This window comes from Delphinus delphis, chromosome 2, assembly GCF_949987515.2.
Source record: "Delphinus delphis chromosome 2, mDelDel1.2, whole genome shotgun sequence".
NCBI classification, from domain to species: Eukaryota; Metazoa; Chordata; class Mammalia; order Artiodactyla; family Delphinidae; genus Delphinus; species Delphinus delphis.
In genome coordinates this window covers 85,673,012-85,686,751 of record NC_082684.1, presented here as the reverse complement: position 1 = coordinate 85,686,751, position 13,740 = coordinate 85,673,012, and the positions used below count along the sequence as shown (strand labels likewise).

Sequence of the window (13,740 nt, the reverse complement as noted above, 5' to 3'; positions counted from 1 at the left end):
GGGGAGATGGCAGGGAGGAGTGTTCTAGGCAGGACCTGTGCAAAGGCAGGAACGAGGGCCAGGGTGCCTGGAGCACAGCAGTGAGGCCCAGGAGCGGCTAGAGGAGAGCCCGGAGAGGAGGGGGCCGGGAGTGGGGTCAGGTCCCATGGGAGAAGCGTGGATTGTACCTAAGAGCCAAAGGACATGAGTAGGACAGGAGCAAAAGCACACATTCTGCCGGGGCCCTCTACTCTGTGCCACCTCTGACAGAGGGCACAGAGCGCAGCTGTGGGACAGGGACCGTTTGTGGCCCTGGCCCTGGGCTCTGCTGGTTGGGAGGTGATGGGGGACCTGCTCTGAGCGCCCCGTGGCGGGCACTGACCCTCACCCCAGCCTCTGGGCCGGCCTCTCCTCAGCACCGCAGGGCCCGGCTGGAGGAGGTGGTGGCCCTGTTTGGCTTCTATGGCTCCTGTGGGGAGCTGCAGTCCTGGCTGGCAAACCAGACAGTGCCGTTCCGAACACTGCAGCCCCAGGCCACAACTTGGAGGTCATGCAGCTCAAGAGTGAGGTACAGTCCCCTTGGAGCCGGTGGGGGGTTCTTAGCTGCTTGGCCCTGCCGCCCCTCTTCATTCCTGCCCTGCTCCCTCCTCACCATGCTTCTGCCTCCCCCTTATCCACTCTCAGTGCTCCTCGTTAGCCGTTGTCCTGTCTGGGAGGAGGGAGGGAGGGAGCTGGCCTTGAATGTTTTTAAATTGAGGTATAATTGGCATACAACACTGTATTAGTTCAGGTGTACAACGTAATAATTAGATGTTTGTATATTATTGCAAAATGCCCACAACAGTAAATCTAGGTAACAACCATCACCATACGTACATAGTTACAGAATTATTTTTCTAGGGATGAGAACTTTTAAGACTTATTCTCTTAGCAACTTTCAAATATGCAATATAGTATTATTAACTATAGTTGCCATGCTGTACATTACATCCCCATGACTTTTTATTTTATAACTGGAAGTTTGTACCTTTCGACTCCCTTCACCCATTTCACCCATTCATTACTCCTCCCCTTTGGCAACCACCAGTGTGTTCTCCGAATCTCTGAGCCTGTTGTTTTTTTCTTTAGATCCCACATATAAGTAAGATCATATGGTATTTGTCTTTCTCCATCTGACTTATTTCACTTAGCATAATGCTGTCAAGGTCCATCCATATTGTCCTGAATGGCAAGATTTCATTCTTTTTTTATGGCTTAAGAGTATTCCAGTGCAAGCGCACACACATGTGCGCACACGCATGTGTGTGTGTATCACATTTTCTTTGTTCATTCATCCACTGATGGACACTTAGATTGTTTCCATAATCTTGGCTATTATAAATAATGCTGCAATGAAGATAGGGGTGCATATTTATTTTTGAGTTAGTATTTTCATTTCTTTCAGATAAATACCCAGAAGTGGAATTGCTGGATCATACGATAGTTCTATTTTTAATTTTTTGAGGAACCTCCATACTATTTTTCATAGTGGTTGCACCAATTTACATTCACACCAACAGTGCACAAGTGTTCCCTTTTCTCCACATCCTCGCCAACACTTGTTATTTCTTGTCTTTTTGATAATAGCTATTCTCACAGGTATGAGGTGATATCTCATTGTGGGTTTCATTTGCATTTCCCTTATGATGGTGATATTGAGCATCTTTTCATGTACCTCTTGGCCATCTGTATGTCTTCTTTGGAAAAATGTCTATTCAGAGCCTCTGCCCAGTTTTAAATTATATTATTATTATTTTTTTTTTGCAATTGAGTTGTGTGAGTTCTTTTTATATTTTGGATATTAACCCCTTACCAGATATATGATTCTCAAATATTTTCTCCCATTCCATAGGTTGCCTTTTCATTTTGTTGATGGTTCCCTTTACTAGGCAGAAGCTTTTTAGTTTGATGTGGTACCACTTGTTTATTTTGCTTTTGTTGCTTTGCTTTTGGTGTCAAATCCAAAAAATCATCATCTGACTGATGTCATGGAGCTTACGCCACTATATTTTCTTCTAGGAGTTTTACGATTTCAGGTCTTACATTCAAGACTTTAATCCATTTTGTGTTAATTTTTGTGTGTAGTGTAAGGTAATGTTCCAGTTTCGTTCTTTTGCAGGTGGCTGTCCAATTTTCCCAACACCATTTATGAAGGGACTGTCTTTTGCCATTGTATAGTCTTGGCTCCTTTGTCATAAATTAATTGACCATGTATGCATGGGTTTATTTCTGGGCTCTCTATCTGCCCCATTGAGCTATGTGTCTGTCTTTATGCCAGTACCATACTGTTTTGATTACTATGCCTTTGTAATATAGTTTGAAATCAAGGTACGTGATACCTCCAGCTTTGCTCTTTCTCAAGATTGCTTTGGCTATTTGAGAACTTTTGTAGTTCCAAACAAATTTTAGTCTTCCAATCTATGAACACAAAATATCTTTCCATTTATTTGTGTCTTCTTCAATTTTTTTCATCAATGTCTTATAGTTTTCAGTGTACAAATCTTTTGCCTCCTTGGTTAAATTTATTCCTAGGTATTTTATTCCTTTTGTTGTAATTGTAAATGGGACTGTTTTGATTTTTCTTTCTGATAGTTCATTATTAGTGTATAGAAAGTCAACAAATTTCTGTACGTTGATTTTGTATACTACTTTACTGAATTCATTTATTAGTTCTAAGAGTTTTTTGGTGGAGTCTTTAGCATTTTCTATATGTAAAATCATGTCATCTGCAAATAGTGACCATTTTACTTCTTCCTGTCCAATTTGGATGCCTGGTCTTGAATTTTTAAAGGGCCCTCCCAGCCCTTTAAGGACACAGATCCCTGTCCTACCAGAGGGATGCAGCTCAAACATCTCTGTAGCAGCCCTTATCTGAGGTCATTCCTAAGGGAAGTGTGGGAAGAGAAGAGTCCCCTCAAGGCCTGGAATCTCTTTCCCCCAGAAATTCCTCACTGCCCTGGCTGTGGGAAGAGGCCTCTGGGCTGAGGTTAGCAGCTCCGCTGAACAGCTGAAGCAGAGATGTCCTGGAGATTTCCCCAAAATCCAGCGACAGCAGGAGGAACTGAGCTAGAAGTGAGCATGAGGAGGGAGTACAAGGTGACGGGGGCAGCCTGGATGCAGTGCCCAGGCCTGAGTGCCTGCTCACCTGACCCCCAAGATACCAGGAAGAAAGACTGGACATGTCAGAAGCAGAGAGGAGAGGGTGTGGGGGCAGCCAGCCTGGCAGCTTCTGTCATGAGAGCCTCTGGCCAAGACCCCAGGATGGACGGGCTGGTGTCCCTGTGACGTGACATCCCTGAGACAGCCCTGCTCCCTCTGCCCAGGTGGGAGCAGCTGGAGGCCCTGAAGAAAGAGAAGGAAACACAGCTGGCATGCACCACACATGTGTGCAGTTTTCTGCAGGAGTGTGGAACCACATGGGTCCAGCTGCAAGACATGATACTCCAGCTAGAAACCCCAGAGCCGGGGCACTTAGAGGACAGCCACCGCGTCCTGCAAGTGAGCCAGCAGAAGATGCTGGCGCGGGAGAGAGGCAAAGGGCAGCCAGCGAGTACGGCCTGGGTTCGGCACCGTGAAGGCCTGAGCAGGGTTCTGGAATGGGGAAGAGGACAGAAATTGAGGCGGGGAGGACGGGCAGGATGTGCTGTCCGAAGGGCAGGGCACAGGTTGGGGAGCAGTATGAGAACATGCTCATGGTGAAATGGAGAGCCACACGTGCTTGCTGCCTCTAGGTGGTGGGTGAGGGGCCAGTTTAGAGTCGCCACCACTGGCCCTGGGGAGCACAGGCCCAGGCACTGGGCCCAGGGCAGGGCCCAGTCTCACAGGGTCGAGGAGCTGGGCCCCACAGAGAGCCAGTCCCTGCAGGGACAGGTGGAGACGCCGTAGGGGCTGCTGGAGCGAGTGCAGGAGCAAGTGACCTGACGGGCCTGGGTCCAGGCCAAGGCGCAGCCCCACCAGGGCTTCCTGCAGGGGAGCCGGTGTCTGCTGCAGGCAGGCGGTATCCGGGCTCAGCTGCACAGCGAGGAAGAGGAGGTGGTGGACGTGGCCTCAGCCCAGCGGCTTCTGGCGGAGCACCAAGACCTGCTGGAGGAGATTCACCTGCAGCAGGAGAGGTCAGGACAGGGGGGCGGGTGGGACGCCCTTCAGGCTGGCCACGGCCAGTGGGGACGGGATACCAGAAAGGGAGAGGCAGGAAGTGGCCAGTCACCCAGGGGAGTGGTGCTTCAGGCAGGTTTAAAAAGAGGGGGTGTAACCAAGGACTGGTCAGGCATCTTGCATACTTTTGGGAGGGACCTAGGGCAGAGTCTGAGCTTCCTGGAACATTCTATCCAGTCCAGGCCTGGCCATATCCCATGCAGGTGAGCCTGGTAGATTGTTCTGTCAGGGTGGTCAAGCCTCCCCACCTATTCTGGGTAACGCAGACCCCACGGACCCCTGGAGTGAAATGGCTCAGCCCCCTACCCCCTGGGAATAAGACACCCACCTCCTTAGTATGGTGATGCCTCCTCTCCTCCTACAGGGGTGGGTACAGTCTGCAGGCTGTGCCCACGTGAAGGAGCCTGACGAGTGGCCAAGTGGGCACTGAAATGCAGCCCATCCTCTGCTCACTAGACTCCGCTACCCGCTTCTGGGCTGCATAAGCTCAGAGAAGTGGAGCCTTTTCCTAATTCACACAAAGGTGTCGCCTGTTCCCAAGCTGTGAGCCTGGGGGTGAACCTGGCAGAGAGGGGTGGGTGCCTTTTCTAATCGCTCCAAGCTCCACCCAGGCTTGCGGTGGCCCCAGTCAGGCATGTAGTCAGTCTGAGTGATTTTTCTGGGTGTGCTGCCCCAGCACATCCACTTGCCTGGGCACTGTCATCAGCGTGGCCAGCTGGAGCAAAGGTGTGACATGCAGGGAGCACGGGAACTAATGAGTCCCAGGTACTGGGCTGGACTTGTTACATTCAGTGTCTCACTAGTGGCCCAGGGCACAGCTGTCCCACAGGACAAGCGCACCCCCCGGGCTCACCAGCCTCAGACCCCTTCTGGTTACCCTTACATCAGAGCTCCAAGATGAATGATCCATGGAGGTGAAAGGGGAGGAAGGTTGCCAAGGGGAGCAGACGGGGTTTCACCCTCCGCCTGTCGTCCTGGACAGGCTGCAGCAGCTGGAGGCTCAGGGCCAGCCCATGGCAACCTTGGACTCCCCGGACTCCCGAGGGGCGGCCAGTACCCTGAGGCTCCTGGGCCAGCAAGGCAGGAAGTTGAAGGCCGCCTGGGAGCGAAGACAGCAGCGGCTGCAGGAGGGGTTGAAGTTGCAGAGGTTTGGTCGAGAAGTGGATGTTTTCACTGCCACCTGTGCGAACCATGAGACCTTCCTACAGCTGGACAGCCTCGCGGTGTGCAGCTGGGATGCTCCTACCCCAGGAAGTAGGAGCTTAGAAGCCAGGCTGGGCGGGAGGCCACTGGGTCAGCGGTGGGTGAGGTGGTGCTGACCCCCATCCTCCCGGCATGACCCCAGTCTCTGCATCTCCAGGAGGACATGGGGGAGGCCCAGAGCCTGCTGCAGCGGCACCAGGAGTTTGAGTGGCTCCTGGATGCCCTGGGCCCTCAAGCAGAGGATCTGCGGGCTCGTGGCAAGAAGCTGGCTCAGAGCCAACACAGGTGAGCCTGGGCCTGACTGGGCAGCACCTGCAGAGTCCAGGTTTCTTAGCCTACACAGACCGTTGCTTGAGGCTTGGAGAGTGCACGGGGAGTGGGGGGACAGTGGGGTGCACCCTGGGCTGTGGTGTGTCCGACCTTCGGGGTGAGCCTCAAGCAGAGTGGAGCCTCCCCATATCCTCCCCCACTCTGCCTGCCCTCCCGGGTCCGAGAGCAGCTGCTGCGCGTCCAGGCACAGTGGACCAGGCTCCAGGAGAGCGCGGCCTGGGGTCGGCAGCTGCCGGCTTCCCTCCAGCTCCAGGGGAGGGGCCGGCACAGGTACATGAGGCCTCCCTGGGAGGGATGCATAAGAGTCCACTGCTGGACTAACAGCTGTGTGCTATTTGGAACACTCTAGTTTACAAAGCACTCTCCCACATGTTATGTCATTGACCTCCAAGCATCCCTTGTGAGATAGGCATTATGGCTCTGATTTTTCCAGATGAGGAAAACTGAGGCTCAGGCCAACTGCTCAAAGGCAGGGCTGGGCCCAAAGCCTTGGCCTCTTGAATAACCCCCTCACCCTCCCTCAGCCGGCTGCTCTCTGTCCTCACGGCCTCTGGCCACACTCCAGGCTCTTGCATGGACCATGCGCTCCAGCTGCAGATCTTGACTCTGTCAGATATTTGTTCTGCCCACGATGGGGGCTCAGAGCCGGGCTAGTTCACAGGCCTCCCGGAGCTTAAGCCTGTTTGGAGACAGAGGACCGTCCATGACCTGATGCGGCTGGAGCAGTGGGGACCCGGCCAGATGCTTCTCCTATCTGGGCACAGGGCACCGTGAAGCCAGACCCTGATTCTCCAGGCCTCTTTCTGCTGTTTTCCCTGAGACATCTTTCTCCCCATCTTGGTTTCCCTGTCGATTCTTGGGAGCGGTAACCCCAGGTCCCACCTCTCCTGCACCCCGGGATTGGCTCTGCATCCTGCTCTTCCCCTCGGGGCACCCTAAGACCCCTTTCCCTAGAGGAAAATACCAGCCCTCACCCCCACTCTGTGATACCCACTCTCCCCTGGTTCCTGGGTAGGAATGGAAGCAGGACGTGGCAGAGGTGATGCTGTGGATGGAGGAGAAGTGGCGGATGCTGGCGGACGAGCCATCCCAAGAGCCTGGCAACATCCTGCAGAAACTCAGGTGGCACAAAACAGCTGAGCGTGAGCTGGTGGCCACCCAGGGGCACGTGGAGGGCCTGCAGCAGGTGCAGGACACTGGACAGAGGGTGCAGGGCCTGCTCAGCTTCTCGTTTCCGCTGCACAGCACTTTTGCGTGGAGCACAGTCACTGAAGGAAGAATCAACCTCAGTCTCCATGGAATTAGGATCCCCCCGTTTCCCCCTCACTCAGCAGGCACCCCCTGGTCTTGGCACCCAAACTAGCCTAGAACGATTCTGTCACCCCTTCCCCTCAGGTCTAAGAGGCAGCCTGCCGCCGCTGCCTGAGTGCAGCCCTCCCACCAGCCATCTGGTGCCTGCTCATCCCACACTGTTCGCAGGTGTCAGAGGAAAGCCCTCCCACCTCTGCCCACAGATTTAGGGCTACGCAAACAGCTCGAGCCCTTGTGGCGTGTGGCATGCAGCTCGCAGCCAGCCACCACCACTGCTGCCCCCCGGGCCCAGCCCGCCACGGCCCCTCCTGGTACCAGCAGCTCAACAAGACGCCCCAGGCCTTTGTGTCCACCGCAGGTTGGGAGAGAGCTGTTGAGCCGCAGACCCCGTGCCCAGGAGGACGTGCAGGCCGGGCTTCAGGGCCTGAGCAGCAAGTGGGAAGAGTTGAACCGCCAAATGGCAGAGCATGGGAAGCAGCTCTGGCGGGCTCGGCAGCAGGACCAGCTCCTGGGGCTGCTGCAGGTTGGCTGAAGAGAGGGGCAGGACACAGGAGGGAGACCGAAGCTGGGCTGGGCTGAGAACAGCCAGGACGGGAAGGAGAGGGGAGGAGTCGGGGTGTTCTGCCCACTCTGGAGCGGCCCTGGGAAGTCCTGCAGCCTTTGGGCCCGTTGACCCTGGCTTTACCCACCGCTGGCCAATCCAGGATTGCCTCCTGTGTACCCATGCATGCTCAGCACAACTTGAGTCCCCCGGAGAGGAAGTGGGGGGGATGGGGCTGTTCATGAGGCTCTGGGAGAAGGTGCGGTTAGGAGTGGGAGAGGTCCCCAAAAGGCCGTTGGTGAATTTGGTGGGCTACTAGCACTGCAGCCTTAGAGCCCAAGGAGGGCCACTTGCCAGCCTGTATGTGGAGAACCTAATGCAGCGCCCGGCGTCCCTCCCCAGGAAGCCAAGGAGAAGGTGGAGCAGATAGAGGGGCCCCTGCAGAGTGCAGAAATGGGGCAGGACCTGGGCTCAAGCTGGGGGCTGCAGAGACAGCACGGTCAGCTGGAGGCCGAGAGCCAGGCGCTGGCCGGCAAGATGGCTGCCCTCGTTCCCCAGGCCCACCAGGTGGTCAATACCCAGACCATCGTGGAGGAGACCCAAAAGTACCTCCAGAGGTACTCGCCTGCTCGCTCCGTCTCCACTCCATTGTGTGTAATTGCCACCATGTGAACCTGAGGGTGGTTTCACCCAGGGAGCCCAGCAGGGTGGCACCTACAGGCCCTGAGGTTGTCCAAGCCTCCTTCCCTTATGAGTAGAGTCATTCCCGTCAATAGAAATTGACTAGAGGCCAGATGAGAAACTCAGGCAAGGCTTTATTGGGGCCCCTGCTGCATCAGGGGGAAGCGAGAACAAACAGCAATTCCCTTGTTTGCCTGCTCACTCGGTAGAGCTTGTTCCTTATATGGGGTGAAGGTAGGGGTGTGTCCAGGCATCGGGCTGGGGGCGTGGCTTAGGTGTTTTGCCCACCCCTCTAGTGGTGGTAAGTGCAAAGGACATGAGCAGTACCCTACTTCTGTCCCGACACCCTGTTTTTGCCCTCGTTTTGGCTCTTCAGAAGTGGCAGTTGGGCTTTTTTGATCTTTTTATATCTTCTGTCCAGAATTTGCCCCAACTGCAAACGTACACAGTTATTTTTAGTCCCTTATAGTTTCTTTGTATTCCGTTGCGCAAGGAGACGTTTGTCCAGGTGCCAGCACTGCAGCGAAGGGTCCCAGGTCCCAGCCTGTCTCAGCTGGGGTCTGGGCCCTCTCTAGCTGCCTCCCCATCATCAGATGAGGCTTCCCCAGCCCCAATCTCTTTCTTCATAGGTCCCTGGCTGGGCCAAGAAAAGGACTGAGCGTTACCCCTCACCTGTCCCCAGCATCCCCCATCTGCTCCCTCCACCCAGGTTCGAGTCCCTTCAGGGATGTCTGGCCGCCCGGCGACTGCAGCTGCAGGCCTCCGTTGAGCTGTACCAGTTCCACCACCTGAGCGACATGGAGCTCACTTGGGTGGCAGAACACATGCCTGCACCCAGCGCTGGCTCCGAGAAATACTTGAATGTTGCCCACAGTCTTCTCCGCAAGCACGAGGTATGGTCCTCATTTTCTCCCAGGATCCCTGATGTCCCATTCCCAGACCCTAGACGCCCTCCACCGCTACTCAGCGGTGCCTAATTGCCCCCAGCCTTTCTCTGCCAGCAAGTTTTGCCATGACTGAACCCTGGAGCCGCATCCACGGCTCTGTTCTAGGCACCCCATGGCTAAGGGAAGCCCAGATTTGACAGCCCCTCATGCTGTTCTGTGGCAGGAGCTCCGCGCAGAGGTGAAAGCCCACCAGGGACAGGTGCGAAGGGTGCTGGGTTCCGGCTGCAGCCTTGCAGCCTCAGGGCACCCCCAGGCCCAGCACATCGTGGAGCAGTGCCAGAAGCTGGAAGGCCGCTGGGCGGAGCTGGAGTAGGCCTGTGAGGCGTGGTAGGATGCAGAGGGCATGGGGTCAGGGGAAGTAGCCAAAGTCGGGCAGCCTCTGCGAGTGAGGTCTGTGGGCGGGACCTGGAACTCTCAGGGAGCTGGGTCAGTGGTGAGAACTCTGGGCCCGGAGCTGCTGGGTCCCCATGGGCAAAGAAGCCTCTTTTTGCTGCCTGCTGGAGAGCAGTGGCGTGATGTCCCCAAGGGGTGATGGAGGGTCGCATCTGAGATCGTCAAGATGAGTTGGCACCATTCTTGATAGTATTTCCTGGACATATCAGAGCTGGAGGACTGGGTGGAGGAGAAGTGGCCTCTGGTGAGCAGTCAGGACTGTGGCGGGGACAAGACAGCCACGGTCAGGCTCATCAAGAAGCACTAGGTAAGGTGTCCTGAGTATCCCCTACATGGTCTGGACTGGGGTGATGATGGACCACGAGGAAGGGGTCTGTCACACGCCCAAAGTGCACATCCTGCTTCTCGGAGGCACAGAGCCCTGCTCTTTCTTCCTGAAGACTGTCCAGCCCCTTCCCCACCCCCACCCAAATCCTGCAGGGCCCCCTGCTCACCCCCAGTTCCCCACCCCTTCTTCAGGCACCACCCCTTCGAAGAGCCCATCCCCCTTCTTTCATCTCTGTAGTGGTCCACACTCCTGTGGCCTCAGGATTTCTCTGCCGTCTCTTCTTGCTTCTTCTCCTCCCCCTGGGTAGAGAATAGATGAGTGAGTCACCCAGTCTGAGCTTTGCGTGCTGACGGGCCCTGCAACAGGAACTGACTCTTCTTGGAGCTCCATGGAGGAGCTTGACCGGAGAGCCCAAACCCTCACTGGCCCCAAGGCCCCTATGCAGCTGGGCGTGGTGCAGGAGAGGCTCCGGGAGGGGCTGCGGGCACTGCAGGAGTTGGCAGCCACACGGTGAGGGGTGCTGTACCCCTCCCCAGGTTTAGGGGGTCTAGCCACGGTTGGCTGTGTCCATACCATAACCCCGAGTTGGAAGGAGCCCGTGACCCCAGGCCCACAGAGATGGCAGATGGTTCCTTGCTGTGTGTTGCTCCCCTCTTTCTGTAAATTCCTCAGTGAGGGCCCAGTGGGCAGGAACTTGGACCCCCAGCTCCTAGCTCCCCATCTCTTCCCCACATCCACACCCTCACCTGCCCTCTCCTGGCCTTCTTATGTTTACTCCTCCCTGAATCCAGAGCCTCAGGCTTGGGCAGAGACCATGAATAACCTCCTCCTTCAGGTCACCTGCTTTGGCTGGGCCAGCTGTCCCCAGGGGGGTGGGCAGCTAACTTCTGGGGAACCACGGGCTATCCCCACGGGGACCGGGAGCTGGAGGGGACCCTGAAGATGCACGAGTTCATGAGGGAGGCCGAGGACCCGCAGGGCTGGCTGGCCAGCCAGAAGCAGGCAGTCAGGGGAGGAGAGAGCCTTGGGGAGGAGGACGTTCTGGTGAGAAGAGGCCAGGGGTAGGGAGGAAGCCCCAAGGCAGAACGCTGTGGGCAGGGGGCTGGCCGGGCTGTGTGGAGAAGGGGGCCCTGGGTCATGAGCCCTGGCTGAGGACAGGCCCTCTGGGTAGAGTGGGCAGGCCCTGCGGCCATCCAACCCCCCACGGTCCAGATGTCACTGAGGTGCCTCACTCCCCAGGCTGCTTGCTGTCTCGCCAGCTAGGGGCCACTCTGTCACCTACTCCCCTCTCCCCTCAGCGCTTCTGCACCAAGTTTGCAAAGTTTCAGCACCAAGTAGAGATGGGGGGCCAACAGGTGGCAACCCGCCAGCAGCTGGCAGAGAGCCTGCTAGAATGTGGGCACAGCGCCGCCCCTCAAGGCCCGTCAGATGCAGCAGGATCTGCAGTGAGTGCCCAGCGGACCCAGGGCATGGGTTTGGGGGAGGGTGCTGGGCAGGCAGGTCCTGGATTGTGAGAGGGCACGTGGTCCCGGGGCCACGCTGGCTCTGTCTGCACCTGAGGTGTCGGGAAAGGGGGATGCTTCCAGGGAAGCCGAGCCCGCCACGGGTGCAGGTCAGAGAGTCCTGCCCAGACCCCCAGGGACACTTTTCCAAACCTCTGGCTCCCGGGACTTGGAGGAGGGGCTGTGGGAACACTGCCTAGCTGCCCACTGGCTGGTTTGGATCCTCCCCCAACCTGTGAGCTTTGAGGCAAGGTCATCCTCGTTCATAACCCCTAGCACGGAGCCTGACCCAGCCTTAGGAGCTCAGGGAGAGTTTACCGAGTAAATGAGGAATGGAGAGGAACGATTAGAATCTGATTGACTTATTGAGACTCGAAGGCACAAGATGTAAGGAGCATCAAAGAGCACAGGAATCAGTTAAGTGCTGAGCGTGACAACAGCAAAAGACTGAATTCAAAGCAAAGCTAGAGAGAGAGGCTCCAGGGCCAGGGCCAGACAGGAGAGGGGGTTCAGAAGGGGAGATTTGGGCCAGTCCTGGGTGCAGCCCAGAGAGCAGGAGAGCTGACCAGCCTAGCAAAGGGGGCGGAACGAGGTGCTAGGTGAATCGCTGATCTGCTGCCCGTCTCCCGCACGCCTGTGCGCAGGGCTGCCTGGTTGGAGCTGTGGGCGCTGACCCAGGCCCACGGCGGCCTGCTCCGAGACGCTGAGATCACTCTCAAAGTTCACAGAGATCTGTTGGAAGCCCTCACCCAGGTCCAGGTGTGAGCCCAGGAGGAGGAAGGGGCTTCTTTCTAGAAGTGGATCAGCGCCCCACCCTCCAGTCCTGATCCCCTTGGCCATCTCCTTTCCTTGGGAGAAAGCCACAGCCTCCCCATGTGGTGTGGCCTGGGACCTGTGTGGGCTGGGGGCCCAGCTGAGGAGACACGAGGGGCTGGAGCGTGAACTCGTGGGCACTGAGCGGCAGGTGAGCCCAGGTCTGGCTGCCTCTCCCCCGCAGGCCTGCCCATCTTCTCTCTAGCTTTTCCCCGCTCTCGGGCCACCAGTCAGGCCCATTGTGTATGGAGGGCAGGACCCCAGGAGGGAGCCGTGGGATAGGCAGGTCCTTCAGCCTCCAGGAGGACGTGACCCTTTTCTCCCTATCACTACCCTGCCCCCAGCTGCAGGAGCTGCTGGAGACTGGAGGAACGGTGCAGAAGCTGGGGCCCGGGCCTCAGGCCCAAGCGGTGCAGCAGAGGCAGCGGGCCCTGGTGCAGGCTTGGGAGGCCCTGAAGCTGCACATGGAGCAACGCCGGGCCCAGCTGGAGCGGGCATGGCTCCTGGCCCGCTTCCATGCAGCGGTGAGGGCTCTTCCCTCCCCGGGCTCTGTGTGCGTGTGTGTGTTGTACCGTGAGTGTGCATGCACTAATGAGACCCTCCAACCCTGGAGGGAAGACGAGTGGGGACACGAGGAGGAAGAGCACTGGGCATGTGCAGGTGTCCGTCTGGCCAGGCAGAGGGCTGAGCGCAGGGGATGCAGCGGAGACTCCTCAGGTTTGGGTCAACACCAGCCCAGGTGAGTGACAGTGCAGTTAGGAGGCAGGGGTCCCAGCCAGAGCTCAGGAGGAGAAACAGCCCAGGAAAGCCCAGAACTGGAGATCTGCATGTCCTAGACGGTGACCTCTGGATCAGCCGGCATCTTTTCAACATCTGTGTTTAGCTCTCTGCTAGGAGCTGTGAGTGGGGAGAGAAGGTGATATAGAGCCTGTGAAAAATGGAATCACTGCCGTCAGGGAGCCTATCTAGCTGGGGGGGATGAGCCTAATACCCCAGAGAGTCAGATTGGGACAGTGGGCCCTGGCTATGGGTGTCCTAGGAGTCCCCTTATCCCGGTGCCTCATAGACAGGGAGACCCAAACTATGACACAGCAAAAAGGCTTGAGTTTAGAGACCCAACTCTGCCACTTTCTAGCAGTGTGGGCTCGAGCAAGGCACTTACCCCTAGCTTGTTACCCCCTGTGTGTGAGCGTCTGGAGGTTACAAAACTACCTCACACACGATGTGCAATTTACCCTTCTTCATCTGTGCAATGAGGTGTAGGGACATGGATCCAAGGCCGCTCCAGCTTTAACATGTGTTTGTACACAAATCAACAGAAGAGCGTTTGTAAGTATTAAACTGGAGATTCAGAGGACAAGGCACGCAGTGAGATGGCAGGGGGGCAGGGAAGGCTTCACAAGGCAAAGAAGGCCTTGGCCCTTGATGAACACGTGAGCTTGGAAGGGATGGAAGGAAGGAGAAGAACTTCTAAGCAAGAGGGGCAAGGGGAAGCCTAAGGTGGAGAGAAGTCACGGG

At 56.6% G+C, this 13,740-nt stretch overlaps 1 protein-coding gene across 1 annotated transcript in view; it reads left to right on the top strand.

Annotated features, from left to right (window-relative positions):
* Window positions 1–13,740, top strand: part of SPTBN5 (spectrin beta, non-erythrocytic 5) — a 45,347-nt gene that overhangs the window by 13,332 nt on the left and 18,275 nt on the right. The window contains 21 exon segments of the mRNA XM_060002337.1: window positions 396–513; window positions 516–547; window positions 2,960–3,090; window positions 3,342–3,573; window positions 3,835–4,130; window positions 5,156–5,396; window positions 5,534–5,661; window positions 5,871–5,976; window positions 6,722–6,892; window positions 7,376–7,540; window positions 7,961–8,175; window positions 8,949–9,132; window positions 9,350–9,508; window positions 9,770–9,893; window positions 10,231–10,416; window positions 10,821–10,951; window positions 11,206–11,325; window positions 11,327–11,352; window positions 12,054–12,168; window positions 12,266–12,373; window positions 12,567–12,746. Coding sequence (XP_059858320.1) covers window positions 396–513; window positions 516–547; window positions 2,960–3,090; window positions 3,342–3,573; window positions 3,835–4,130; window positions 5,156–5,396; window positions 5,534–5,661; window positions 5,871–5,976; window positions 6,722–6,892; window positions 7,376–7,540; window positions 7,961–8,175; window positions 8,949–9,132; window positions 9,350–9,508; window positions 9,770–9,893; window positions 10,231–10,416; window positions 10,821–10,951; window positions 11,206–11,325; window positions 11,327–11,352; window positions 12,054–12,168; window positions 12,266–12,373; window positions 12,567–12,746 — 3,168 coding nt within the window.